The following is a 27,868-nucleotide window of genomic DNA, read 5'->3' on the forward strand; positions in this document are numbered from 1 at the left end:
GTGGTCACGTGGCCGACCCGCTCAGCACGCGGGCCCCAGTTCAAAGTCGGCGACGACGGTTTAACAGTCGAGCGGCCGGGCGAAGAAGTGAAAGGCAGCAATGGACGACGATGAGGATGAAGTTCTCCAGAGCCTGGGAGAACAGTCAGATGACACCATGGACATGGAAGAATTGAAGGGGCAGGTGCCGCTGGGACGAATGGGTTTGCCCATACGTAAGAAGATCGTCAAGCCGTCCGTCGATGCAGACGGTCGTAGAAGTACCGGGGGTCGGAAAAGGAGGTCCAGCGTATTCGAGGAAAACGCGGTAAGTTTGGACGTGCATTACCTTGTCTACTTCCACCTCCGCCGTCTGGCAATTCCTGTTTTCTTCGTCTGCCAGGTGTGACCCTCCGCCGACAATCGCATCATTTCTGTCATTAGGTAGTCTGTTAGTCTATCATTCCAGCCCAGACCGCCCCTTCTGGTCATGGGCTGTTCTGTGGACACAGCTCTCCCCAACTCTTAGTGATAACGGGAACTGCAGATGCTGGAGAATCCAAGGTAACAAAGTGTGGAGCTGGATGAACACACAGGACAAGCAGCATCTCAGGAGCACAAAAGCTGACGTTTCGGGCCTAGACCCTTCATCAGAAAAAAGACCTTTCATCTCTTTTTTTCTGATGAAGGGTCTAGGCCTGAAACGTCAGCTTTTGTGCTCCTAAGATGCTGCTTGGCCTGCTGTGTTCATCCAGCTCCACACTTTTTTTATCTTGGATTCTCCAGCATCTGCAGTTCCCTTTATCTCTCATCTCACGTCATCTTTCCTACTTCTTTGATGCTGCCTGGCCTTCTGTGTTCATCCAGCTCTACACCTTGTTATCTTAGGTCATTGGGTACCGGCACACCTATTACCTCTGTGTCCAGCCTACCACGGTCTTCTGTCATTGCCTGACCTGTACGTCCATCATTAAAGCCTCGCTTCACAATGTGAGATTTATTAAAACACCCGTGCTCACAATCACAGAACTACTGGAGGCAAAGTCGTGGAAACAAGTTCTTTTATTGCGAGTCTGCAGAGTCGGGTGCCCCCAGAGAACCGGAGAGACCCTGATACAGAGTTTTCAGTCTTCTTTTATACATCCCATTCATTATGTATTCAGGCGCCAATGTTTGTATTCCCTCGGGCCTCCCTAAGTGGGTGTCCCCATCTGTAGTTCAGCTCTGGCTTTTAATGTTCTCTACTACGCATGTGCCATAGCTGCCTGTGGCCACATACTCCTCAACTTCCACCTAGTTAGCCCCAAGTGTTTCCTGGATCCGGTTTTAGCTGGTTCTTAATCGCTCCTTATTGTTATCTTCTGCTCACTCAAACTGATCCCCCATACTGTGCACTGCCGCCTCACCACTTCTCCTTATTGCTATCACATCTGTGACTAAATTCCTGTCCAAGTGTTAACTGTTGTGCCTAAGTTCATGTACTAGTATTAACTGTAGTTTAACCACTGTCCTGTAGCTTCTCTGAATTCCACCCTTTTTCTTTTGCCACGCATTATTGGTTAAACACCTCAGTGTTCCCTCCCCGTTCCTTCAGTTGTTTTCTAAGTTGGCCATCATGTATTTAATCTCTCTCCGTTGGGTATCGTCATTATGCTTGCTGTCCGGGATTTTCATCGTAAATAGTGCTGTTCTCATGTTGGTCAGGGAGGCCGGCATCATACGGGCCAATAGACATTTCAGGATGTTCAGGCCTATTATTAGTCCTACCACTATGATTAGGCCATAAATCGCTAGGTTCACCAACCAATTACCCCATCCAGTCAAGCCCCAACTGCCCCATTCCCACCCTGCCTCCTTGCGATACCTATTCCCCGCTTCTCGTATTTTACCAATTTGACCCCGAATATGTTGGGAGAGGTTAGTAATATTTTGCGACTTGTCAGGGACATAGGTACAACATTCATTCCCTATCAGAATGCAGGTCCCCCCTTTCTCAGCGAGTATAAAATCCAAGGCCATTCGGTTTTGGAGGGCCACTAATCTGAGGGCAATCATTTCAGTAGTGAGGGCCCGCACCTGGGTCTGTGTCTCGCTTAGAACTATGGCCGTGCCATTGGCCAATTCCTCCAAGGAAGCAGCTAACTGTTGAATTTCTACCCCTGCCTGAGCCGTCCCATAAGGAGGAAAGAGGGTCCAGAACAAGCGGTCAGTCTCCATCACTTTTCTGGGTTTGCGCCTCTTCTTTCCCCTGTTCCTTTCTAGTCCATGGGACTTCTTTCGGGATGTGTACATGAGGGACTAGGTAGGTTAGGTAACAACAACCACTCCACCCCTTCTGTTCAGGTGGCAAGGTCCGCTCTATGCCAGATCCCTGGTCTCCCTGATGTTCATGTTGTTCCCTGGGCAGGTATGGATATGCTCTGGTGTCACATACCCAATATGTCCCGTTTAATGGTATGGACAGGCTATATTTGTGGGCCACTTGGTGCACTTTACAGGACGAGTTCCCCAATTGGAACGGGGCGCTCACATTCCAGTTACAGAAACACGTTGAGTTAACCTGTCCCCGAGGTGGCGTAACTCTGAGACCGTCAATTGCCCCTTGGGTCCGTGGGGCCGGTCGGGGAAACCATCCCTTGAAACTGTAATTCCCCTTGCTCCCTTTCCATCTACCCCAACGCGGCCACCAATTCCCGTAACTAGAATTCCATGTACCCCCGCCCGACTCCCACATACCGCTTAGAGGTGTTGAACTGCAGCGCCTCGCCTACTTCCTCCCTAGTCATAGGCAGAATGGTAAGAGGGATTCCGGACTCCCCATGATGTGGGATGGCCGCACGTACCCAACAATTGGTCTGTCCCTTCTGTCTAGCATAGTTCGCACACAAGGTACAGTATAGTAAACAGACTGTGATATACAATTTTGAACTGGTTACTGTCCTTCATCATCCTTTTCGCTTAATCCGTAATGTCAACGGATTGTCCTCCGCTCGGACTTCCCACTCTCCCTCAGTTGATGGGTCCACTGGTCCCTTTACTCACGCCGCGTGCGTCCACCCTTTTTATTTTGTTCGAATCGCTGTTTCCGTTGTCAGCAACACTAGATATGGGCCAGACCACTGCGGCCGTAACTTCCCCTCTTTCCACGACTTGACAAGGACCCAATCTCCTGCCTTTATTGGGTGGATGGGGAAATCCAGAGGAGGGCCCTGTGCCAGCAAGCCTTTGGTTTTAAGCTCTGTAAGTGAACGAGAGACTGCCAGTAAATAGTTCCTTAGAAACGCATGTTTACTTTCAAAGGTGGGGACCCCTTCCACCCCTCCTAGATAGGGGAGTCCAAACAACATTTCATATGGCAACACCCCTCTATCCTTCCAGGGAGCCGTGCATATTCTGAGCAGAGCTAGCGGTAAACACTTGGTCCAGGGGAGTTTTGTTTCCTCTACCAGCTTCCTTATGTGTGCCTTTAAGGTGGCGTTCATTCGCTCTACCATTCCCGAACTTTGTGGGTGCCAGGGGGTGTGCAACTTCCAGGTAATCCCCAATGTACCACAAATCAATTTATGCACCTTTGCCGCAAAGTGTGTTCCCCTATCTGAATCAATGGATTCTACTATTCCGTACCTAGGGATTATCTGTTCTAAGAGGATCTTAGCCACCACCTGGGCGGTCGCACTAGCGACAGGGAAGGCCTCCACCCATCGGGTATAGTGGTCTACTATCACCAGTATATACCCCCACCTCTGGGCTCTAGGGAGTTCAGTGAAGTCCATCTGTATTCATTGAAATGGTTGTACTGCCAATGGCTGTCCCCCTTTTGGCGGTGCCCTCATCACCTTTTTATTCACTTTCTGGCAGACTATACATCCGGACACCGCTTGTTTCGCCAAGGTATATATGCCGGAACATGCGTAAGTTCATAAAAGGATGTCACATAACGCCTGGGTTCCCCAATGGGACTGGGAGTGCAATTCGTGCAGCAGTCGCCTGGTTACCTCCTTGTTTAGTATTTGTCTACCATCCGGAAGCCACCACTTCCCGTCCGCTGTTTGTCTGGCTCCCAGCTCCTTTTTCATCCGCTCCTTATCGGAGTCTGAGAATAGCGGTACCTTCTTTAACCCTTCCCCCAACGGGATCAGGGACATCATTCGCACCGTCGCGGATTGGGCAGCCTTTCGGGTGTTCTCGTCGGCCATTCGGTTCCCTCTGGCCTCCAGTGAATTTCCCTTTTGATGCCCTGGAACATGTACTACCGCTATTCTTGCAGGTTTCTTGAGCGCGTCCAAGGTCTTTTTAATCAATTGTTCATGGGCCAGCTCCCTCCCCCTTGTCGTTATCATCCCCAGCTCTTTCCAGATTTTGCCAAATGTATGCACTACTCCAAATGCATACTTTGAATCAGTGTAGATCGTGCCTTCCCGGTTGTCCAATGCTCTCATCAGGGTGTACAATTCACAGGACTGTGCCGACCAGTTCCCGGGTAGGCGCCCCGATTCTACTGCGGTTCCCGCAATCCCATCGATTATCGCGTATCCGCTGTACCTCTTTCCTTCCATGCAGTACGATGATTTGTCTATGAACCATCTGCACCCTCCTGTGAGGGGTTCCTCATCCAGATCGTTTCGGCTCTTAGTTTGTAAGTCAATGATGTCGCAACAGTTATGTTCCCAGTCTCCCGACTCTTCATCTGCCGCAGGCGGGTATAAAAATTATGAGGGGTTCGCGTTTTTATCCTTGACTATGGTCAAGTTGTCCTTTTCTATCAAGATCGTTTCGTATTTTAATATTCTCGAATCTGTCAGCCACCTGTGGGATTTCCGGGTCAGGATTGTCCTGACTGTGTGGGGAGTACATTCTACTAGATATCCACCAAAGGTGAGCTTCCGACTTTCCTCAACCAAGATAGCCATGGCTGCTATCGCCTGGACACATACGGGCCAGCCTCGGGACACCGGATCTAGTATTTTCGAGAGGAAGGCCACCGGTTGTTTCTTCCCCCCTCGTGTTTGAGTCAACACCCCCAAGGCCACTCCATCATCAACATTCAAAAATAAGTAAAAAGGCTTGTTAACTGAGGGCAGAGCCAGTACTGGAGCGCTCACCAACCTGTCCTTTAAGCGGCCGAATTTTTGCTGTTCCTCAGTACTCCAGGCTAACTCCATCTCTTCGCTAGCTAGTTTGTCATAGAGGAACTTGACCCGCCGGGCATATTCATTTATCCAGAGCCGACAATATCCAACAAGTCCCAGGACTTCCTTATTTTCCTCCGGTTGCTAGGCAAGGGTAAGCCGACAATTCCTGTGATCGTCTCTGGGCTTATTCTCTTCTTCCCATGCCTAATCAGGTGTCCCAGGTATTTCACTTCTTGGGCGACAAATTGGAGCTTACTTTTGGACACCCGCAGACCCTTTGTCCCGAGGAACTTTAGTAACTGTATAGTGGATTCCCGGACACTGTCCTGTTCTTCCCCGGAGAGTAAGAGATCGTCTACATACTGTATCAGTTGGGTTCCCGGGGCCCCAGAGTATGCTTCCAGTACTTGTTCCAGTACCTGCCCAAACAGTTTAGGTGATTCCGTAAATCCTCGAGGAAGAACAGCCCACTGATATTGCTGCTTCCTTCCAGTGCGGGGTTCCTCCCACTCAGGCGAACAGATCCCGGCTTTCTTCAGCCAGGGGGCAGCTCCAAAAGGCATCTTTTAAGTCGACTACACTGAACCACGCATGCTCTGGGGGTATCCGGTTCAGAATAGTATAGGAGTCCGGGACTACTTGATGTCGGGTCTGAACTATCTTATTTAGTTCCCGCAGGTCCTGAACAAGACGGAACGTCCTGTCCAGCTTCCGCACAGGTAACACTGGGGTGTTGAAGGGGGACATACATCCTTCCAGCATTCCATCCCGCAGAAGACCCTCGATAACCTGCTGGAGCCCCTTTCGCCCTTCAAGAGAGATGGGATACTGTCTCACTCGTACTGGGCCATATCCTTCCTTCAGGGTTATTCGGAGGGGAGGTGTCTGTAAACCCCCTCTGTTGCCCTCTCCAGATCAGACCAGGTCCCCGATCTCTCGTTCGTCTTCCTCCCTCAGGGTGCATAACTGAGCCACAATATGTCCTCCAACAGGAGCAGTCCCTACCCCCAGGTGTACTTGTAAATCTCTCCCCATAAGGTTTACCCCTGCCTGTAGGACTAGGATCAGGTCCTCAGTAACTGCCCGGTCTTGGTATGTTACTTTCACGTTCTCAATTACGACTGTTTCAATTATTTTCCTGCCTACTCCACATACTTTCACTTTATTTTCTCCCAACGATGTTCCGTGTGGAGTATGGACCACGCTCGACCTTTCAGCTCCAGAGCCCACCATAAATACCATCTCCTCTCCTTGGGGTCCTATCTTTAAATTTACCAGGGGTTCCCCTCTACCGCCCACGGACCCCGTAGTGGGCGGGGACTCCTGACCCCCCTAATCGTCCTCCTCCGTCAACGCGTAAGAACGGGTCTCTTCCCGCAGTTTGGGGCATTCTCTTTTAAAGTGTCCCTTTTCATTACAGTAGTAACAGCTAGAGGGTCCTGTCCTCCAGCCTTGCTTTCTCTCTCTTCTATCACTCTGTCCTCTCCCTCCTTCCCTCCGTTCGCCCTCCACCTTGCCCCACTCTTCTTGTCTCAGGGCTTCCCACCCCCCCTCTCTTTCCCATTTCTTCCCGACGGCATGCTCTACTGCCTGCATCATCATTTTAGCCTTTCCCTTTTGCTTCTCGTCCTCCCGTCTCAGATAAACCTTCTGGGCCTCCTTGAGTAATTGATCAAGCGACTTTTCGTTCTAGTCTTCCAATTTTTCCAACTTCCGTTTAATATCCAGCCAGGATTTGGTAACGAAATTCGCCCGCAGCAGTTGTTGTCCCGGCTCAGAGTTTGGGTCTACGCCCGAGTATTGTTGTATATTTTTCCGTGGTCTCTGTAAGAAGACAGCCGGAGCTTCCTCTTTCATCTGTCTACTCTCAAAGGCTCGCTCGAAATTCTGACCTTTCGGTACCACGTCTTTTATCCCTTTTACTATGAGATCCCGAAGATCCTGCATACTTCGCCTCCCCCCCCCCCCCCCCCCCAACCTTCCTGTTGCTTATCCCAATCGGGTCGCACCACGGGGAACTTCGCCTCAGGTAAAACCCCACGGTGCCCCTGCTGGGGCAGGTGGTCCCTTTCCCATATCCTCATTCCAGCTTGCCGGATCATCTGCCTTTCCTCCGAGGTGAACAGGGTCCCCATTATAGCTTGCATCTCGTCCCAGGTGTAAATATTAGGCCCCAGAAACTGATCAAATTGTTCAGCCAACCCTAAGGGGTCCTCTAAAAGATTCTTCATCTCCTTCTTAATTCCTGACTTCCATGCTAGTGAGGGGAATGCTTACGAATCCCAAGTCGCCGTTTTCCAGAGTGGATTCATTGCAATAGGGTTCTGGGTGCCTTCCATTAACAGTTCCACTTCAGTTCTCCTTATCCTTTTCAGTCCCCTGCCTTCTTTCTGAAGCCTCTCATCAGGAAGGTCTTCCGAGACGTTCCCTTTTGACTGATCATCCCCATCCTCCCTTAGGTCATATTCCCCCTCATTGCTAGGTACATTCGGGTCTACGTCCCCCACCGCTTCCACACCTGCGGCCCCCGAACCGTGATGGTCTGCCTGGTAGGGTGGAGGCAGGTGATCAAGGGGGTTCCATGTGGGACCGCTCGAGTTCTCCTCTTTGTTTTCATCCATTTTAAATAACTTTGCTGTTGGTATCCAACACCTTGCATAGTCCTGCTCCTCCGGATTAGGAGGACTCCTTTGACTCACAAAGACATTCAAGTTCTGACAAACCCAATCCTCGTTGGACCCCAAGCGTGGCCACCATACTGAGGGTCCGCGGATTGGGGTTTTTGGCCATTCAAAATAACAGTATTTTATCATAACTTCCTTACTTCTTCCCTTCGTCCGCCCCGTGTCCCAATTCCTTAGCTGCCGCCCTAACGGACTATCAGGCGGGATCACGGGGCGTTCTCCCTTAAAGCCCTTCTCTTCCTTCCTCCCTCGGGGTTTCGTGCACGTGTTTCCCATGTCTACTTCTTCCCTGGTACCGGTACCCTGAAGTCTTTGCCAACTTCCCACAGCCCTCAACCCACGGACTATCGGCTGAGCTGCCCCAGACGCACCTTGTCCTTCCTGCGCCTGTTTCCCCTGGGTCTTGTTACCCAGACCCTGCCAACCGCTCTTAGGCAGACGTTCCCCCCGATTGCCCAAGTAGTACTTAATAGTCTTTCTTTCTTACCCGGGTCTTGTGCACAAGAATTGCTCGATCGCAGCGCGCTACCGATGTCCTATCACCACTTGTTTCCAGAATCTCCTGTCCGGATATCACTCACTCAGACCACCCAACGTCGGGCCAGGACTTCAGGGACCACTGAACTCAGCGGGGTGCACCTCCCCCTCTTCCTAGACCCGCCGTCGGGCGTCTCGGAGTGGCGATCCCGGACGAGCCCCCAAATTTGTGAGATTTATCAAAACACCCATGCTCACAATCACAGAACTACTGGAGGCAAAGTCGTGGAAACAAGTTCTTTTATTGTGAGTCTGCAGAGTCGGGTGCTCCTGGAGAACCGGAGAGACCCTGATACAGAGTTTTCAGTCTTCTTTTATACATCCCATTCATTATGTATTCAGGCGCCAATGTTTGTATTCCCTTGGGCCTCCCTAAGTGGGTGTCCCCATCTGTAGTTCAGCTCTGGCTTTTACTATTCTCTACTAAGCATGTGCCATAGCTGCCTGTGGCCACATACTCCTCACCTTTCACCTAGTTAGCCCCAAGTGTTTCCTGGATCCGGTTTTTGCTGGTTCTTAATCGTTCCTTATTGTTATCTTCTGCTGACTCAAACTGATCCCCCATACTGTGCACTGCCGCCTCACCACTTCTCCTTATTGCTATCACATCTGTGACTAAATTCCTGTCCAAGTGTTAACTGTTGTGCCTAAGTTCATGTACTAGTGTTAACTGTAGTTTAACCACTGTCCTGTAGCACTCCATTTCCCTCAACAATGCTGTCTGTGACCAGTAAGTCCGACACTACAGCACTTACTGGGTGTCCATCACTGCAAATCATCTGATGCTTTTGATCACCTGCAGAGATTTATTATTCAATACTCACACCATTTGTATGATCTTTTGATCTCTTTATCCTGGATCTCTCTGCGTATAAATTCTGTGTCCTCTCTCACTTCATCTGATGAAGGGGCTACAGTCCAAAAGCTCGTGACTGCAAATAAACCTGTTAGACTATAACCTGGTGTCATGTCACTTCTGACTCTGTCCACCCCAGTTCAATACCTGTACCTTCACGTCATTAGTTCATGTACAGGTCCACCACATGGAGCCCTGACCCACTTTTCAGTTATTTGCTGTCCTGTGCATTCATCATCAAACCATAAGATTTCATGAACAAAAATAGAAATTGCTTGAAAAGCAGAGGAAGTCTGGCAGCATCTGTGGAGAGAGATCAGAGCTTCAGGTTGAATGACCCTTCTCCGGAACTTGACCTGAAATGTTCACTGTCTCCACAGATGTTGCCAGATGTGATGAGCTTTTCCAGTGATTTCCATTTTTGTTCCTGATTTACAGCATCAGCGTCTTTTGATTTTTATAAGATTTTAGTTTTGACCCATCGAGCCCGTGCCTCCATTCAATTGTTTCTCAACCCTATATTCTTGCCTTTTCGCCATAACCCAGGATCCCCTTACTAAACAAGAACTTAGCTATCTCTGTCTTAAAGACGCCCAATGACTAGGTCTCCACAGCCTTCTGCAGGAATGAATCCCACAAATTAACCACTCCCTGGTTATAGAGATTCCTTGTCAATTCTGAACGGCTTTCCCTTTAACCTGAGGCTATACCCTCTGGTCCTAGTCACTCCTACAACTGGACACAGCTTCTATCCAGGCCTTTCAGTGTTCTAAGTTTGAATCAGATTCCCCCCGTTATACTTCCAAATTTCATTGAATACAGGCCCAGAATCCTCAATCATTCCTTAAACAACAAGACCCCAAATCCCAGGATCATTCTTGTAGGCCTTCTCTGGAGCCCCTCCACAGCCAGCAGATCCTTCTTTAGATATTGGGCCCAGAACTCCTCACAATATTCTAAATGCAATCTGAGCAGAACCTTGTACAGCATCAACAGTACATCTCTGCTGTTGTATTCTAGCCCACTTGAAATGAATTCTAACATTGCATTTGCTTTTCTAACTGCCACCTGAACCTGCATGTCAACCTTAAGACAATCCTAAACTTGGACCCCTGGTTCTCTTCGTGCTTCAGATTTTCAAAGCCTTTCCCCATTTAGAAAATAGTCTGACTCTATTCTCCCTACCAAATTGCATAACCTCACACTATATCACTCTCCTAGCCTGTCCAAGTCCTTCTGTAGTCTCCATACTCCCTCAATTGTATCTGCCCCTCCACCTATGTCATTTGTAAACTTAGCAACAGTACCCTCAGGTCCTTTGTCAAGATCATTAATGTGTAACAAGAATAGTTGTCCCAATACAGACCTGTGCAGAACTCCACTAGTCATTGGCTGCCATCCTGAAAAAGGCCTCTTTATCTCCACTCTCTGCCTTCTGCCAGTCAGCCAATCCTCTATCCATGCCAGTACTTTGCCCCCTAACACCATGGGCTCTTCTTTAGCAGTCTTGTTTGTGGCATGAGTCAAAGGGCTTTTAGAAATCCAAATAGATCACAGCACAGCCTTGCTGGTTCATTCAACTCTAATAATTTTCTGAGGCATGGCCTCGCCTTGACAAAGCCATGCAGACAGAGCCTATTTTAGAACTCTGACAGTGTGGTAAGAGACTGTTCCATGCATCGAGTCTGCACTGACCATTGGAAGGGCATCCCATGTATACCCAGCCCCCTACCCTATTGGCGTAACCTTGCATTTACCATGGCTAATCCACCTAGCCTACACATCCTTGGACACTATGGGGCAATTTATCATAGCCAATCCACCTACTAATGTACCCCTTAGTACCCTTCATCCTCAATAATAAATTCAACTCTTACCAACAACTAAAGTAGGGCTAACTGGCAAAGTGTTAGTATGGAAGTGCAGTAAGAGTCTAAGAAGGTTAATTGAATTGAAAGTAACAATATTATGCTTTCTTTGTACAAGGCACTGGTGAGGCCAAATCTCAAGTACTGTGTATGGTTTTAATCTTCTATTTAGGAAGAATGTAAATGTGATGGAGGTGGTTCGGAGGAGATTTGCAAGATTGCCACCTGGAATGTGTGGATTGATTTTATAAGGAAAGGATGGACAGTCTGTGCTTATTTCCACTGGAGTTTAGAAGAATGAGGGGTTATTTGATTGACGCATGAAAGATCCTAAATGATTTTGACAAGGTGCATGTGGACAGGACTTTTTTCTCTTGTGGTGAGCCCAGAACTAGCGGTCACTGTTTATATCATTAAGGTTTCTGCTTTGCAGAGACAGATCAGGGCCAATTTCTCCTAAGATTAGCATCTTTGAAACTCTGTATCTCAAGAAAATGGAGGAAGGCTATTAAATTTTTAGGAGGGGGGCAGATTAATGCTCTTACTTAAGATTATGATTTAGATGTGAGTGCGGAATTGAAACCACAAACAGATGTGCCATGATCTTCTTGAACAGTGGAGGGCCCGAATGGCTTGCTTCTCCTAATTTCATCCATTCATAAGCAGCTATTAAACTGCAAGTGTTCTTTAGAACTATCCATTCTATGTTATATTTTAAAGTGACCACAACCACCGATAAGTGCTGAGCAGATTGTTTATTACTTTATCTAATCCTCCCTTGTTGTTTACTTTCTCTTGAGTGAAGTTTCATGAGATCTTAAAGGAAAGGTTACATGACACAATCCTGCAAGTTGTGCATATAGACAAGAGTGAAATGGACGAAGATGACGATGAGGTCTTTGAAGAACCTTTAACATGGAAACCTAGTCTTGTGAAGCAAAAAATGGCTAACACCTATAAAATGGTTCCAGATAAAGAATTTGACTTTGCTGCAGTTGCGAGAAGGGTAGATGAGCTTTTGGAGGTAACGTATAATATAGTACAGTTTTTAAAAAATGATTTTTGTTATTCCTTCATGGGAATCTTTAATTGTCCCTGAGAGCAGGTGGTAAGCAAATGTTGTTTAGTGGTCACAGTGGGACTTTATTTGAAATATTGAGTTTCAGATAGATTGTTTTTATTGTCATGTTTACTGAAGGACAGTGAACAGCTTTGTTAATGAGTGGTACAGGCAGATCACACTAAACAAAGGATCTACAAATCAAAAAGACTTAGAGGCATACAGGATACATTATTTGAAGCTAGAGTCCATTCATCAGTCTGATCACAGCCGGAAAGAAGCATTTCCTGAACCTGCTTGTGCATGTGTTCAGACTTCTGTGTCTTCTGTCTGACGGAAGAGATTTTAGGAAGTCATTACCAGGATGTGATAGGTCTTTGATGATGTTGGCCACCTTTCCATGGCATTGAGCCATGTAAATAGAGTCCATGAATAGAACCTTGGCTTCCATAATGATCTGGGCTGTGCACACCACATTCTGTAGATTCTTACGGTCTTGGGCAGAACAGTTGCCGTATCAGGCCATTATGCACCTGGACTGTATGTTTTCAAAGGAGTATCTGTAGAAGTTGTTGAGGGACCTTATGGACATCCCAAATTTCCTGAGCCGCCTGAGGAAGAAGAGGCATTGTTGTGTCTTCTTGACTGTCATACTTATGTACAAGGTCCAGGATAAGTCGTCAGTGAACGTGATGTTCAGTGAGTTGGGAGAGGGGTTGTTGGGGAAGCAGCTAGGAGAATATAGGAATAATTTCTAAATTTAACAGTTATAAACAGTCAATTACAAATAGAAATCTGGATTTTTGAGAGCATCTTATGGCAACATCACTGTCAATAGGAAATGGTAGTGGAACTCAATTCATACAGTCAGCTGGACTGCAAGTATTAGAGGAAGCAGATTAAATCCATGGCAAAAAAATTGCGCTTGCTTGCCACTAATGGTATCAGTAGGAAAATAATCCTTGTAAAATATTATAACACTGTACTTTTGATAGCATAATGAGGAAAATAAACCATTTAATTTTTATTTGCTATAAAACAAAATTGTTTTGAATTGCTAAAAGACAATAGTAAGTTTTTTTATTTCTTTTCTAAAGGCTAAGCTAAGAGATAAGGAAATTCACAATTTTAGGGCATTGACTCTTTCCCTTTCTGATGACATAAGAGCCATAGCAAAAGAATTAGCACCTGAACGGTTCAAATTAATTGCTAGAGTTTTCACTGGAGAACTGAAAAATCAAGGTTTAATGGTGAGTAAAAGTTTCAAATTAACAATACTTCTCAAGAAAAAAACTTCTTTATTGAAACGTTACATGAGAGATCTATGATGCATTTTTATGATCTTTTTGATTACAAGTGATTTTTGTCCATTATTGTAGGTGTCTCTCTACTGTATATTCTAGTACTAAAGACCATAGACTAATATTATTTGCACCTGGCAGGTATGTTTTCAGTGTGCAGGCATGCAAAATAGGGCAAGTGTCCGGGCTATCACATTCCCACCTACCCTTGAGCTCTCCCTGAATGTAGATGGTGGCAAAATCAGCATTCCACCCATCATGTGTAAATAAACGTTGAACTAATCCAGTATTACTCTGACTATGACATAAAACGGTTGATGTGGGCAGGCACAAGTTGGCAGATTTTTTTTGTTCTCAAATTTTTACAAGAGTGTGAATTTTTGTAAGAGTGGGAAGGAAGGTGTGTATTATCTTTTTGGAGGATGGCCTTTGCCCATTGAGGTCACCCTTTGAGAAGATAGTAACCCTCTCCCTACCTGCTTATACATTAAAACCCCCACCCCAACCTATGCCCTAAAGAGGGCAAAGCCTCCTCAGCCAACATTCCCCCCTGGCTATCTCACTCCAGAATCCATGTCTGTCATCTTCCTGGGCCTGCTTGCAGTCCTGGCAATGTCTACTACCAAGCTCAGGTGCAGTTGAGACTGTTATCTGACTTCCTGGCAGTTCCATAGGGCAGGACATTTTAAATTGCAAAAAATATTCTTCATTCATTTTTTTCAAAAAATGTCTTAAGTACATACAAGGAGGTCTCAATACATTCCATACAGTCTTTGCATAGTGAAAATAGCCACAGATGAAATATTCAAATCTGACATCCCAATGAGCTACCATGTAGTTGTAAGAACAAATCTATAATTAGTGCAAGAAAAATATTTATTATTTTGAGGGTAACGGGGGTGGTGGAGTGGGGGTGGCATTGGTCTGTGTATTGAACTGAACTGACCCTTTCTCCTCCCCACCTGCCCCCACCGCCCAATATTACGTGGGCAGAAACCTTAGACGAATATCTTGCCCTACTGCTTTGGCACCAGCTGTCCCAAGCTTTAGCGCATCCTTCAGCATGCATTCCTGGACCGTGGAATGTGCCAGCCTGAAACACTCAGTTGAGGTCAACTCTTTATTCACTGGAAGACCAACAAATTTCAGCAAAACCAAAGAGCATCTTCCATTGATAACACAGTGTGGAGCTGGAGGAACACTGCAGGCCAGGCAGCATCAGAGGTGCAGGAAAGCTGATATTTTGGGTTGGGACCCTTCTTCAGAAATGGGGCCGGGGAAGGGGGCTCTGAAATAAATGGGAGGGGGCAGTGATAGCAGGTAGATAGTGGAGTGGATAGGTGGGAGAAAAGATGGACATGTCAAGGAGGCAGGGATGAAGCTAGTAAAGATGAATGAGGTAGGCAGTGGTGGGGATTGGTCATTGAGGTAGGAGGAGCAGATAGGTGGGAGAGAAGACGGACAATTTAATGAGGCCAGGGTGGGGGTGCACTGATCTTGATATGAGGTCACTGGTGGGGAGGTTTTGAAGCTACTAAAGTCCACAATGAGACCCATAGGGTTGTAGGCTTCCAAGGCGGAATATGAGGTGCTGTTCCTCCAGTTTCTGGGTGACACTGGAGGAGCCCCTGGATGGATATGTTGTCCAGGGAGTGGGAGGAGGAGTTAAAGTGGTTTGCAACTGGGACATGTTGTCATTTGTCGCAAACCGAGCGTACATGCCCTACAAAGTGGTCTCTGAGTCTCCACTTGGTCTCATTGATGTAGAGAACGCACACTGGGAACAGCGGATACAATAGACCACATTAGAGGATGTGTAGGTGAACATCTGCTTGATGTGGAAGGTTTCTTTGGGGCCTGGGATAGAGGTGATTGGGGAGGTGTAGGAGCAGGTGTAGCACCTCCTGAGGTTGCAGGGAACGTGCCAGAGGTTGTGGGCTAGTGGGAAGTGTTGAGCAGGCGAGGGAGTCTGGAAGGCAGATAAGGGTGGGGTGGGAAATATGTCCCTTGCAGGGGGGTCAGATTGCAAGTGGCGGAGAATGATGTGTTGAATCCGGAGGTTAGTGGGGTGGTATGTGAGGACAAGGGGAATTCTGTCTTTGTTTTTATTGTGGAGAGGGGGTGTGAGGGCTGAGGTGCGGGAAATGCAAGAGTTGTGGTCAAGGGCGTTTTTGACAAGGGAACAATCCATGGAGCACAGAGTCCTGTGTCATGAAACTATTTGGGACAAACATCAACAAAAACTACATCTTACCTTAGATCTTCTTTGCAAAGGCACATTCCAGAAGACGATGTATGACAGTATGTTCCTGTCCATGGTCAGTTTAGGGCAGTGTGAGTTGACAGAGAGAGTCAGAAGTACGTGAAGGATCTGACTTGTAGTGCCCTTCTCACCACCAGCCAAGCTACATCTTGGTATTTGTAGAAAAGTTATGGCAATAAGGCATTCTGCCAATCATAGAATCCCTACGGTGTGAAAGCAGGCCATTCGACCCGTCAAGTCATACCAACCATTCCACCCAGACTTTCTTCCCTATAACTCTGCATTTCCAATTGCTAATCCACCTTGCCCATACGCCTTTGGACTGTGGGAGGAAACCGGAGCACCTAGTGGAAACCCACGCAGACATGGGGAGAATGTGCAAACTCCGTACAGACAGTCACCTGAAGGTGGAATTGAACCTGGGTCCCTGATGCTATGAGGCAACAGTGCTAACCTCAGGACAGGTGATATCGAACAGTCCACCTACTTGAGACATTCCATAACATGAAGTCGGACACATTCTTTGCTCACCAGGAACAGGTAGAGCCTCAGTACGTAGTGAAATAAGGTGTCTGTGTACTGAGGATCTATGCACAGTTTGTTGCAGACATGCACAAAAGATGGTATTGAATGTGACTCCACACTCACAGTGACTCTTATATGCCCTCTGAACCAGTTAGGAATGGGCAAGACATGCTGGTCTAGCCAGTAACACTCTCATCCTGTGAATTAATTGTTTTAAAAAAGTACTTAAGACTTGTGCTCCTGAACTTGCTGCATCCCTAGCCAAGATGTACTGGTACAGCTACAACACTGGCATGTGCCTGACAATGTGGAAAATTGTCCAGGTACATCTTGTACACGAAATGCTGGACAAATCTAACCAGGCAATTTCAGCCTCCATCAGTCTACTCTCTATCATCAGTAAAATGATGGAATCAACAAATCTATCGAGCTAAGCAGATGCTGCAATGACTGCTCACTGAAGCCCAGTTTGGGTTCCACCAGGACCACTTAGCATCTGACCTTTTTACAGCCTTAGCTTAAACATAAACAAAAGAGCTGAATTCCGGATTATAAGGCAAGAATAATATCCCTCGATATCAATGTCATATTTGTCTCAGTGTGGCATCAAGGAGCCCTAGCAAAATGAGCCAGTGGATTTGAGAGAACGTTTTCCACTGAATGGAATCGTACCTGACACATAGAGAGATTAGTTCCGGTTGTTGGATTTCAGTGATCCAGGTCCAGGACATCTCTGTATGAGTCCCTAACGGTAGTGTTCTGAAGACCCTACCATAGTCAGCTGCTTCATAATGACCTTACCTCCCAAGGTCAGAAGTAGAAATATTTGCTGATGACTGCATAATGTCCAGCCACAATCGTGACTCCTTAGATACTAAAGCAGAATGGGTTTAGAAGCTATGAATAATTTACCTCCTGAATCTCCAAAGCCTGCCTACCATCTACAAGGCACAACTCAGGAGTGTGATAGAATATGCCCCACTTGCCTGGATGAGTGCAGCCCCAGCAAGACTCAAACTTGATATCATTGAGAACCAAACAGCCCACTTGATTGTCACCACATACTCAGCCACTCCCTCCACTACCAACACTCAGTCGTAGCTTTGTGTGCTTTCAATTAAATGTCTGTAGAAATTCACACAACTTCAGACAGTACCTTTCAAAGCCATGATAACTTCCATTGAGAAGGACTGGGTAACAGATATATGGGAAGACCACCACCTGCAAGTTCCCCTCCAAGCCACCCACCATCCAGATTTGGAAATGTATCGCCATTCCTTCAGTGTTGTTGCGTCAAAAACCTGGAATTCCATCCCTAAGGGTATTAAGCATCTACGTAAGACACTTGGACTGCAATGGTGCAAGAAGACAGCTCAGTAGCCACTTCTCAAGGGCAACAAGGTACTGGCAGTAAAGTGCTGGCTTGCTGGTGATTTTCATATTCCGTGTATGAATTTTTTTTAAAAAACTGAGTTTAGTTCAATTAAAAAATAGTATTCTCTCTGAAAAAATAGGAATAGAGTAAAAGGGAAGTGCTAAGTTTGGGTATATACGGGAAGATTCTAGGGAAATCTGTGCTCAGCAAATTACACAAAAGTACATTGGGGCTATTTAAATAGGTAAACCGATCTGTACAAAATTCCAAACACAGCATTTTGAAGGCCCTACTTCTGAGGGCTGCTCTCAAATATATTTGCATTTCTTTGGCCCTGGTTATTTTGATGCATTTATAATACCCTGCATTTCCTGTGGGATACAATTTAGAAGCAACATTGATGCTGTACATGCTTGCATGGTGCTCCATCTAGTGGTAATATTGACCAAAAAGCCTTTTAAAAGTGGTACTGAGTGGGGTTCATTTTTGATAACAGTTGTAAAAAAATTTGTCATTTAGAAGTACAGAACTTGAGTATCGCTGAGAAAAATGACATGTTGAAGCTTTTTGTTTTGTACTTATCAGAACAGCAATGAGAATACCAATTTCAAAGAGAACAAAGTGCTGACTTGTTGATAAGTGGTTTTAACAAATCCATTTGCGAACCAGTCAGCACCCTGTATCTCATTCCCTCTAAATTGGTATTCTTATGTGTATTCTGAAAAATGCAAGACAGCATGTCTGTTTCGGCAATAAAAAAGTCATAACTAAATTTACTCTGAAACAACTTAATGTATCATTAAATTCTTGATCATACTTATTTTAAGAATACAAAGTACATTGCTTTTGAAAGTGTCTTATGTCAATTTGAACATATTTTGCTTTAATTACATAGATTGCCAGCAGATTTCTTTGGGATCCAGAACATGACAGCTGGTGTGAAAGCCAATTTTATACCAGTACATTTTTTGTTGTGGGAACTGTGTATGCTGTATATTATGAGTAGCAGTATTGAAATAAAATGTTTACTTTTATTTGGAAATTCAAGAGTTGTTTAAAAAGGTACAATGTAGGTTGCTGTAGAAACTAAGCCTAAATTTAACAATGCTTAGAGGATATACAAACTGTAGTATCATCTTTTTTTTGCAGTTTAAAAAGATTGTTTTAAGATTTTTCATTGAAAGGATTGCTTTGATATTGAAATTTAACTGTTTTGTGTTTTAGTTACTATTTTAGTCTACAAATAAACTTTCAAAATTTGAAAGCATTTGTAAGTAGAACTTGCATTATTTATGAAAACTGCAAATTCACATACAGTAAACAAATGGCACTAACATATACTATGTGGTTTGCTTATCCTGTAATGTTAATGCTCTTCCTTTTGCGGACTATCTCCAAACAATTTTTCTAGATATATTCTTGGAACCAGTGGCAGTTGCACGTTACTGTTTCTAATAGTCTAATTAGAGAATCATAGAATGTTACCAAAGGACGCCTTCAGGCTTTTGAGCCTGAAGGTCCTTTCAAGGGGCAGTCGAGTTAGTCCCACTCACCACGCTTATTTCCCATTTTAGAATTGTAGAATCTGTACAGTGTGGGAACAGGTCCTTTGGCTCAACAAGTCCACACTGAACCTCAGCATCCCACCCAGACCCATCCCCCTATAACCCACCTAATCTACACATGCCTGAACACAACGGGCAATTTAGCATGGCCAATCCACCAAACCTGCACATATTTGGAGTCTGGGAGGAAACCCACACAGACGGGGGAGAATGTGCAAATTCCACATGGACAGTCGCCCGAGGGTGGAAGGTCCCTAGCACTGTGAGTCAGCAGTGCTAACCACTGTGCCACCCAAGTATTCATCCAATCAAATACAAGGCTACAGTTGAATCTACTGTCATTGATTGAGTGATTGTCCCCTGATTTGATGACTGGGTCATTCATGTGTCTTCACATTACTGAACAAGTCAGCTCTTGACCCCGCTGATCTTTGTGCACATGGAGCAGGATGGTCCATGAGGTAATGGGACCCAAAGTGTAGGATTGCCTCCTTTTTTTTTCCTTCTGTGCTGCAACTGTGCCTCATTATTAACACACTCTGACTTGAGTGTGATGAAGCTTGACAGACAAATTGTCACAACTGTGAACGGTGGATTGCAGATTCCTCAGACATTGGTGTTAAATTTAAAAACAGATCAAGGAGAGCTTCAGTGTGTCTATATAATCTGTATCCCACCACTCTATCACATAGTATATTCTGAACTCAATCACTGTTCGCCTATAAAGATATTTTTCTCATGTTGTCTCTTGATTTTTGTTTTTCCAAAGGACCTCATATTTGTGCCCTATGGTTTACAACCCTTAAAATATAAGAACATAAGAACTAGGAACAGGAGTAGGCCATCTGGCCCCTCAAGCCTGCCCTGCCATTTAATAAGATCATGGCTGATCTTTTTGAGACTCAGGTCTATTTACCCACCCACTCACCATAACCCTTAATTCCTTTACTGTTCAAAAGTTATCTAGCCTTGCCTTTAAAAATTCAGTGAGGTAGCTTCAAACACTTAACTGGGCAGGGAATTCCACAGATTCACAACCCTTTGGGTGAAGAGGTTCCTCCTGACCTCAGTCCTACATCTGCTTCCCTTTATTTTGAGGCGATGCCCTCTAGTCCTAGTTTCATCTGCTAGCGGAAACAACCTCTCTGCCTCAACCTTATCTATTCCCTTCATAATCTTATATGTTTTTATAAGATCTCCCCTCATTTTTCTGAATTCCAATGAATATAATCCCAGTCTCCCCTCATAATACAACCCTCTCAACTCTGGAATCAACCAAGTGAATCTCCTCTGCACCCCCTCCAGTGCTAGTATATCTCGTCTCAAGTAAGGAGACCAAAACTGCATACAGTACTCCAAGTGTGGCCTCACCTGGACCCTAAACAGTTGCAGCATAGCCTGGTGTGGAGCTGGATGAACACAGCAGGCCAAGCAGCATCTTAGGAGCAGGAAAGCTGACATTTCGGGCCTAGACCCTCCTTCATTTCTGATGAAGGGTCTAGGCCCGAAACGTCAGCTTTTGTGCTCCTAAGATGCTGCTTGGCCTGCTGTGTTCATCCAGCTCCAGACTTTGTTATCCTTAATGATAATGATAGTTTCTAGGTCCTCACCTGTTATAACCTTCTTGCCATTAGTTTTCGGCATGTTGTTTGTGTCTTCTACTGTGAAGACCGACATGAAATAACTGTTTTAATGTCTCGGCTATTTTCTCTTTCCCAGTTATGAAATTGGCCTTCTCATCCTCCAGAGGACCAATGTTTACCTTTGCCACTTTTTTATGATTTACATATTTATAGAAACTTTTGCTGCCTGTTTTTATATTCTGAACTAGTTTACTCTCTATCTAAGTATATCTAATGATTGATCTTGTTTGCTGTTTCTAGATCCTTATCTCATTTTCTTTAAAAGAACTTGCCAAATGTCATTGGATAAGGCAGAATTATTTAACGTAATGGGGTAAAACTTCTGCAGTTTTTTTCAAATCTTGCACTAGGTCTTTGACAGAAAATCAGTAGAAACTGAAAATAAATGTTGGAGACAGCTCATTATATCATTTCATTGGGTTTCTGCCAATAAGTGATTGAAAGAATCAGCAGACAGATTCCTTGCATGTCTTAAGTGTTAGCTGAAATCTGTGGTCAGGTACTAAATACTCTTATAAAGCTAAAACAAAGTCAGACTAAAAATTCACTGTCAGAAGTTTGATGCTAGATGAGCTATTGCCCGTGTTGGGATAAGTGCATCTGTTTGTAATTAAAAATAGCCTTTTCTTTTCTGACAATATCCTCTGATTGAAAAAGGAAAAACATCAGGTTTGTACGTAAAGTAGAACTACACTTGCATGTAGTGCAAATTGTGCAGTAGAATTTAGGGAAAAAATGAAATCAGAACCTCATGTAGAGTCACTAGCCTCAAAATATTAACACTGCTTTCTCCCCACAGGTGCTGCCAGACCTGCTGAATTTATTAAACAAAAACAAAGTTGCTGGAAAAGCTCAGCAGGTCTGGCAGCATCCGTGAAGGAAAAAAACAGAATTAATGTTTCTGGTCCGATAGAGCTGATAGTGGCTGGGAAAATGTCAGTTTATATGCAGAAAACAAGGAGAGGGATGGGGTAAGGAATAAATGATAGGATAGAGCCGAGAGAGAGAAGAGCAGTTGGATAGACAAAGAGTTGATAACAATCAGCCTGGGAGGGTGAATAGCTGTTAATGGGGACTATTAGTAACTAATTGCAGGTAACATGTAATGGCACGCTATGTGGTAACAAGACCTGGTGTGTGGGTGAGGTGGGTGCTGGCTCATGGGAGAGTTTACCCCTAAAATTAGTGAACTCGATATTGAGTCTGGAGGGCTGCAGGGTCCCCATGCAAAAAATGAGGTGTTGTTCTTCCAGCTTGCTGAGTTTCTCCACCAATTTCTGTTTTTGTTTCCGATCTCCAGAATCTGCACTTCTTTGTTTTTTGAAATTATTAATTACAGTATCTGGATCGCAATCTTCATTTCGGTTTTTAAATTGGCTTAAAAATGAATAATATGTTCTGTGGTGCTTTTAATCTCAAGGACCAAACTTGATGTCCAGCATGAACAGCATCAAAGAGGGGTCTCCAGTCTCATCAACAAACTATAGAATAGTTTAGAGTATGAAATAATTGCTGTAATAACAAAGTAGTTGGTAAGTTATTAAGACTGGAGAGGAGTTTTCTAAGATGATACTAGGTCTGTTAAGACACTAGGCACACATTTTCAGAACTGATTCCTGCAGAGAAACCTCTAGTTGTTAATAGTCTGTGATGTCATTAAAAGTGCTATTTTCCTTCTGATTGATTGATTTTTTTGTTGTTGCATGTATTGTTGCTCCTTGAGGCAAAATCTTAAAGACTGATGCATAGTGAGGAGAAACACAGGTCTGGCAGCATCTGTAGATAGAAAACAGAGTCAACTCCCTCTACTGATGCTGCCAGATCTGGTGAGTTTCTCCAGTAGCCTTTCTTTTTTTTTTCAGAATTCCAGCAACTGTGATTCTTTGTAAGTTTGGCAAATATACAACTTTTTTCAGTCCAGGGAATTCCACATTAGTCACAGAATGGTTCCAACATGGAAAGCCAGTTGGTCCGTGTTGTCTGCACCATCTTTCAAAAGAAAATTGTCTAGCACCATTCTCCTGCATTCTCTCAGCCCTGCACATTCTTCCTTTTCAGAAAACAATACAAATGCCTCTCTTGTACTTGCCTCCATACTTTTTAGGCAGTGTTCTCCAGACCCTAACCATTTGGTGCTTGAGAGTTTTAGCTTACGCTGCCTTTGCATATTTTACGAATTACTCTAAGACTGTGTTCTCTTGTTCTTGATCTTTCTATCAATAGGAACATTTTTTTTGCTAGCCACCATCTAGACTCTTCATAGCTGGGTCTACCTCAATCAAATCTCCTGGCAGTCGTCTCCAAGTAAAATAACTTCAACTTCTATAATCTACCCACAAACTGAAGTTCAACATCCCTAGGACTGTACTTGTTCATTTTTATTTTCTCTACCTTCTCTTAATGCATGCTTAACATGTGCAGCTTAGATATGGACACAAGGCTCCAATGAGGCCAAATCAGATTCTTTAGACTGTGACACCAGAATCTGGATGTAGTTCGCTGTATGATTTTTCAAGACTAAAAGATGTAGTAATGCAAGCAGACCATGCAAGCCATGAAGTATACTCCATCATTCTTTCAGATCATGGTTGATCTGATAAACCTTAATTCCACTTTTCAGTCTTTTACCCATCACTCTCAATTCCCTGATAATAAAATGTGAGGCTGGATGAACACAGCAGGCCAAGCAGCATCTCAGGAGCACAAAAGCTGACGTTTCGGGCCTAGACCCTTCATCAGAGAGGGGGATGGGGAGAGGGAACTGGAATAAATAGGGAGAGAGGGGGAGGCAGACCGAAGATGGAGAGTAAAGAAAATAGGTGGAGAGAGTGTAGGTGGGGAGGTAGGGAGGGGATAGGTCAGTCCAGGGAAGACGGACAGGTCAAGGAGGTGGGATGAGGTTAGTAGGTAGCTGGGGGTGCGGCTTGGGGTGGGAGGAAGGGATGGGTGAGAGGAAGAACCGGTTAGGGAGGCAGAGACAGGTTGGACTGGTTTTGGGATGCAGTGGGTGGGGGGGAAGAGCTGGGCTGGTTGTGTGGTGCAGTGGGGGGAGGGGACGAACTGGGCTGGTTTAGGGATGCAGTAGGAGAAGGGGAGATTTTGAAACTGGTGAAGTCCACATTGATACCATATGACTGCAGGGTTCCCAGGCGGAATATGAGTTGCTGTTCCTGCAACCTTCGGGTGGCATCATTGTGGCACTGCAGGAGGCCCATGATGGACATGTCATCTAGAGAATGGGAGGGGGAGTGGAAATGGTTTGCGACTGGGAGGTGCAGTTGTTTGTTGCGGACTGAGCGGAGGTGTTCTGCAAAGCGGTCCCCAAGCCTCCGCTTGGTTTCCCCAATGTAGAGGAAGCCGCACCGGGTACAGTGGATGCAGTATACCACATTGGCAGATGTGCAGGTGAACCTCTGCTTAATGTGGAATGTCATCTTGGGGCCTGGGATGGGGGTGAGGGAGGAGGTGTGGGGACAAGTGTAGCATTTCCTGCGGTTGCAGGGGAAGGTGCCGGGTGTGGTGGGGTTGGAGGGCAGTGTGGAGCGAACAAGGGAGTCACGGAGAGAGTGGTCTCTCCGGAAAGCTGACGGGAGGGGATGGAAAAATGTATCGCCGCCGCCTCTTGCTCCCCAGAGGAGCTCGAACAGTTCATCCACTTCACCAACACCTTCCACCCCAACCTTCAGTTCACCTGGGCCATCTCCAGCACATCCCTCACCTTCCTGGACCTCTCAGTCTCCATCTCAGGCAACCAGCTTGTAACTGATGTCCATTTCAAGCCCACCGACTCCCACAGCTACCTGGAATACACCTCCTCCCACCCACCCTCCTGCAAAAATTCCATCCCCTATTCCCAATTCCTCCGCCTCCGCCGCATCTGCTCCCACGATAAGACATTCCACTCCCGCACATCCCAGATGTCCAAGTTCTTCAAGGACCGCAACTTTCCCCCCACAGTGATCGAGAACGCCCTTGACCGCGTCTCCCGTATTTCCCGCAACACATCCCTCACACCCCGCCCCTGCCACAACCGCCCCAAGAGGATCCCCCTCGTTCTCACACACCACCCTACCAACCTCCGGATACAACGCATTATCCTCCGACACTTCCGCCATTTACAATCCGACCCCACCACCCAAGACATTTTTCCATCCCCTCCCCTGTCAGCTTTCCGGAGAGACCACTCTCTCCGTGACTCCCTTGTTCGCTCCACACTGCCCTCCAACCCCACCACACCCGGCACCTTCCCCTGCAACCGCAGGAAATGCTACACTTGTCCCCACACCTCCTCCCTCACCCCCATCCCAGGCCCCAAGATGACATTCCACATTAAGCAGAGGTTCACCTGCACATCTGCCAATGTGGTATACTGCATCCACTGTACCCGGTGCGGCTTCCTCTACATTGGGGAAACCAAGCGGAGGCTTGGGGACCGCTTTGCAGAACACCTCCGCTCAGTCCGCAACAAACAACTGCACCTCCCAGTCGCAAACCATTTCCACTCCTCCTCCCATTCTCTAGATGACATGTCCATCATGGGCCTCCTGCAGTGCCACAATGATGCCACCCGAAGGTTGCAGGAACAGCAACTCATATTCCGCCTGGGAACCCTGCAGCCATATGGTATCAATGTGGACTTCACCAGTTTCAAAATCTCCCCTTCTCCTACTGCATCCCTAAACCAGCCCAGTTCGTCCCCTCCCCCCACTGCACCACACAACCAGCCCAGCTCTTCCCCCCCACCCACTGCATCCCAAAACCAGTCCAACCTGTCTCTGCCTCCCTAACCGGTTCTTCCTCTCACCCATCCCTTCCTCCCACCCCAAGCCGCACCCCCAGCTACCTACTAACCTCATCCCACCTCCTTGACCTGTCCGTCTTCCCTGGACTGACCTATCCCCTCCCTACCTCCCCACCTACACTCTCTCCACCTATCTTCTTTACTCTCCATCTTCGGTCCGCCTCCCCCTCTCTCCCTATTTATTCCAGTTCCCTCTCCCCATCCCCCTCTCTGATGAAGGGTCTAGGCCCGAAACGTCAGCTTTTGTGCTCCTGAGATGCTGCTTGGCCTGCTGTGTTCATCCAGCCTCACATTTTATTATCAGGGAATTCTCCAGCATCTGCAGTTCCCATTAACTCTCAATTCCCTCACTGATTAAAAATCTTGAATGTACTTAATGACTCAGCCTCAACTGTGCTATAAAGAGTTCCATGGATTCACTTGTAGCAGCTGCTTGGCCTGTTGTGTTCATCCAGCTCTACACCTTGTTATCTCCATGGATTCACTACCCCCTAAGTGAAAAAATTCCTCCTTATCTCTGTCTTAAATGTGCAACTCCTTATTGCTATGGTCCAAGACTCACCTATAAGAGGAAACAACCTCTCCAGACCTACCCTGTCAAGTCCTTTAAGAATCTTGTATCTTTCCATGGGCTAGCCTCTCATTCTTCTAAATTCCAATTCGTACTAGCCCAATCTACTCAGCGTCTCCTCATAAGACAGCCCCTTGGTATCTGATAACAGCTGAGTGAACCTTCCTTTGACTTGGTAAGGATATGAACTAAGCTATTTAGGCTTGAGGTGAGACATTTACTCACCTAGAGAGTGATGAGCCCGTGGAATTCTCTGCCACAGAAAGCAGTTGAAACTAAAACATTGGATACTTTACAGAGAAAAGGCAACATTGTTCTTAGCACCAAAAGGATCAAAGGGTATATGGAATGAAAGCGGCAATGGCATACTGAATAGAGGAGCACACTGAAAGGATTGAATGGTCTGTTCCTGTTTTCTATGTTTCTTTGCCTTATGTGCTAACATTTTGTTCCTTATATGAGGGACAAATGAAATATTGGCCTTTAATTCAAAGAAAATGGTGTATAAAAGTAGGGAGGTATTCCACATCTGGAAAACTACACAGTTTTGAGCCCTGTAGCCAAAGTGCATAACCTTGCATTTTCTCACATAGTCCATCTGCCAAGTCTTTTCCCAGTTGCTTAACCTGTCTTTATCTGTCTTTAGACTCTTTGTTAACTGCTGTCTCAACCTGTCTTGTTACCTTCAATAGTTTATGCTCACATCTGGATCTCTGTTCCTGCATCCCTTATACAGTTGTATCTGTGATTTTGTATTGTCTCTCCATTTTCTTCCTACTTGATACTTAACTGCATTAAATTTCATCTGCTACTTGCCCTCTATCCCACCAGCATGTTTTACATCCTTTTGAGTATCCTATCCTTCCCAATGACCACAATGTTTCCAAGTTTTGCATCATTCACAAATATTAAATTTGTGCATTCTACACTGAGGCTTCAGTTATTAATATGTATCAGGGAGAAGCAGGATCCTAGCACTTGTCCCAGGGAACTCAACAACAAACCTTTCTCCAAAAAAAACATATCTAGGCCCGAAACGTCAGCTTTTGTGCTCCTAAGATGCTGCTTGGCCTGCTGTGTTCATCCAGCTCCAGTTTGTTATCTTAAAACCTCTAATCTGTTTCCTACCCTTCAAACAATTTTGATTTCACATTGCTAATGTCCTTTTATTCTATCACGAACAACTTTGCTCACATATCAGTTAAATTACAAATTTTATCAAATGTCTTCTGAGAGTCTATGAACATCATAGGAGCAACATGACTGTCACAAACCTGCTATGTTACCCCTTCCAAAATCTACAACACGTTAGTTCAACAGGATTTCCCCTTAACGAGTCATTTTTAAAAATATAAATAACCTGCATTTACCCAAGTGACTATTAATTTTAATTAAAAACCAAAAGAACTGTGGATGCTGTAAATCAGGAACAAAAACAAAGTTGCTGGAAAAGCTCAGTAGATGCGGCAGCATCTGTGAAGAAGAGTTAACATTTCTGGTCCAGTGACCCTTTGTCAGAACTGATGGTGGCTGGGAAAACACCAATTTATATGCAGAAAATAGGGAGGGGTGTGGGGTAGGAAGTGAACGATAGGATAGGACCCAAAGAGGGAAAAAGACAGTCAGACAGACAAAGGAGCTGCTGATGATCAGGCTGGGAGGGTGAATAGTTGTTAATGGGGACTGTTAGTGACTAACAACAGGAGGT

At 45.6% G+C, this 27,868-nt stretch overlaps 1 protein-coding gene across 1 annotated transcript; it reads left to right on the top strand.

Moving 5' to 3' along the window:
• Window positions 1-59: 59 nt before the first annotated feature.
• LOC125454731 (dynein light chain Tctex-type protein 2-like) lies at window positions 60-18,586 on the top strand. The gene is made up of 4 exons (XM_048535842.2): window positions 60-307; window positions 11,862-12,080; window positions 13,214-13,366; window positions 18,476-18,586. Exons 1-4 carry the CDS (start codon window positions 101-103, stop codon window positions 18,584-18,586), a joined length of 690 nt encoding a protein of 229 aa, XP_048391799.1. The 5' UTR covers window positions 60-100.
• The last annotated feature ends 9,282 nt before the right edge of the window (window positions 18,587-27,868 follow it).

The sequence above is a fragment of the Stegostoma tigrinum genome, chromosome 9 (assembly GCF_030684315.1).
Source record: "Stegostoma tigrinum isolate sSteTig4 chromosome 9, sSteTig4.hap1, whole genome shotgun sequence".
NCBI classification, from domain to species: Eukaryota; Metazoa; Chordata; class Chondrichthyes; order Orectolobiformes; family Stegostomatidae; genus Stegostoma; species Stegostoma tigrinum.

Excerpts from the sequence above, each read along its gene's own strand:
- LOC125454731 (XM_048535842.2), top strand. The coding sequence starts at position 101 with ATGGACGACGATGAGGATGAAGTTCTCCAGAGCCTGGGAGAACAGTCA. Across the intron at positions 308-11,861 it reads GCGTATTCGAGGAAAACGCG|TTTCATGAGATCTTAAAGGA; the intron begins GTAAGTTTGGAC and ends TCTTGAGTGAAG. Across the intron at positions 12,081-13,213 it reads GGGTAGATGAGCTTTTGGAG|GCTAAGCTAAGAGATAAGGA; the intron begins GTAACGTATAAT and ends TCTTTTCTAAAG.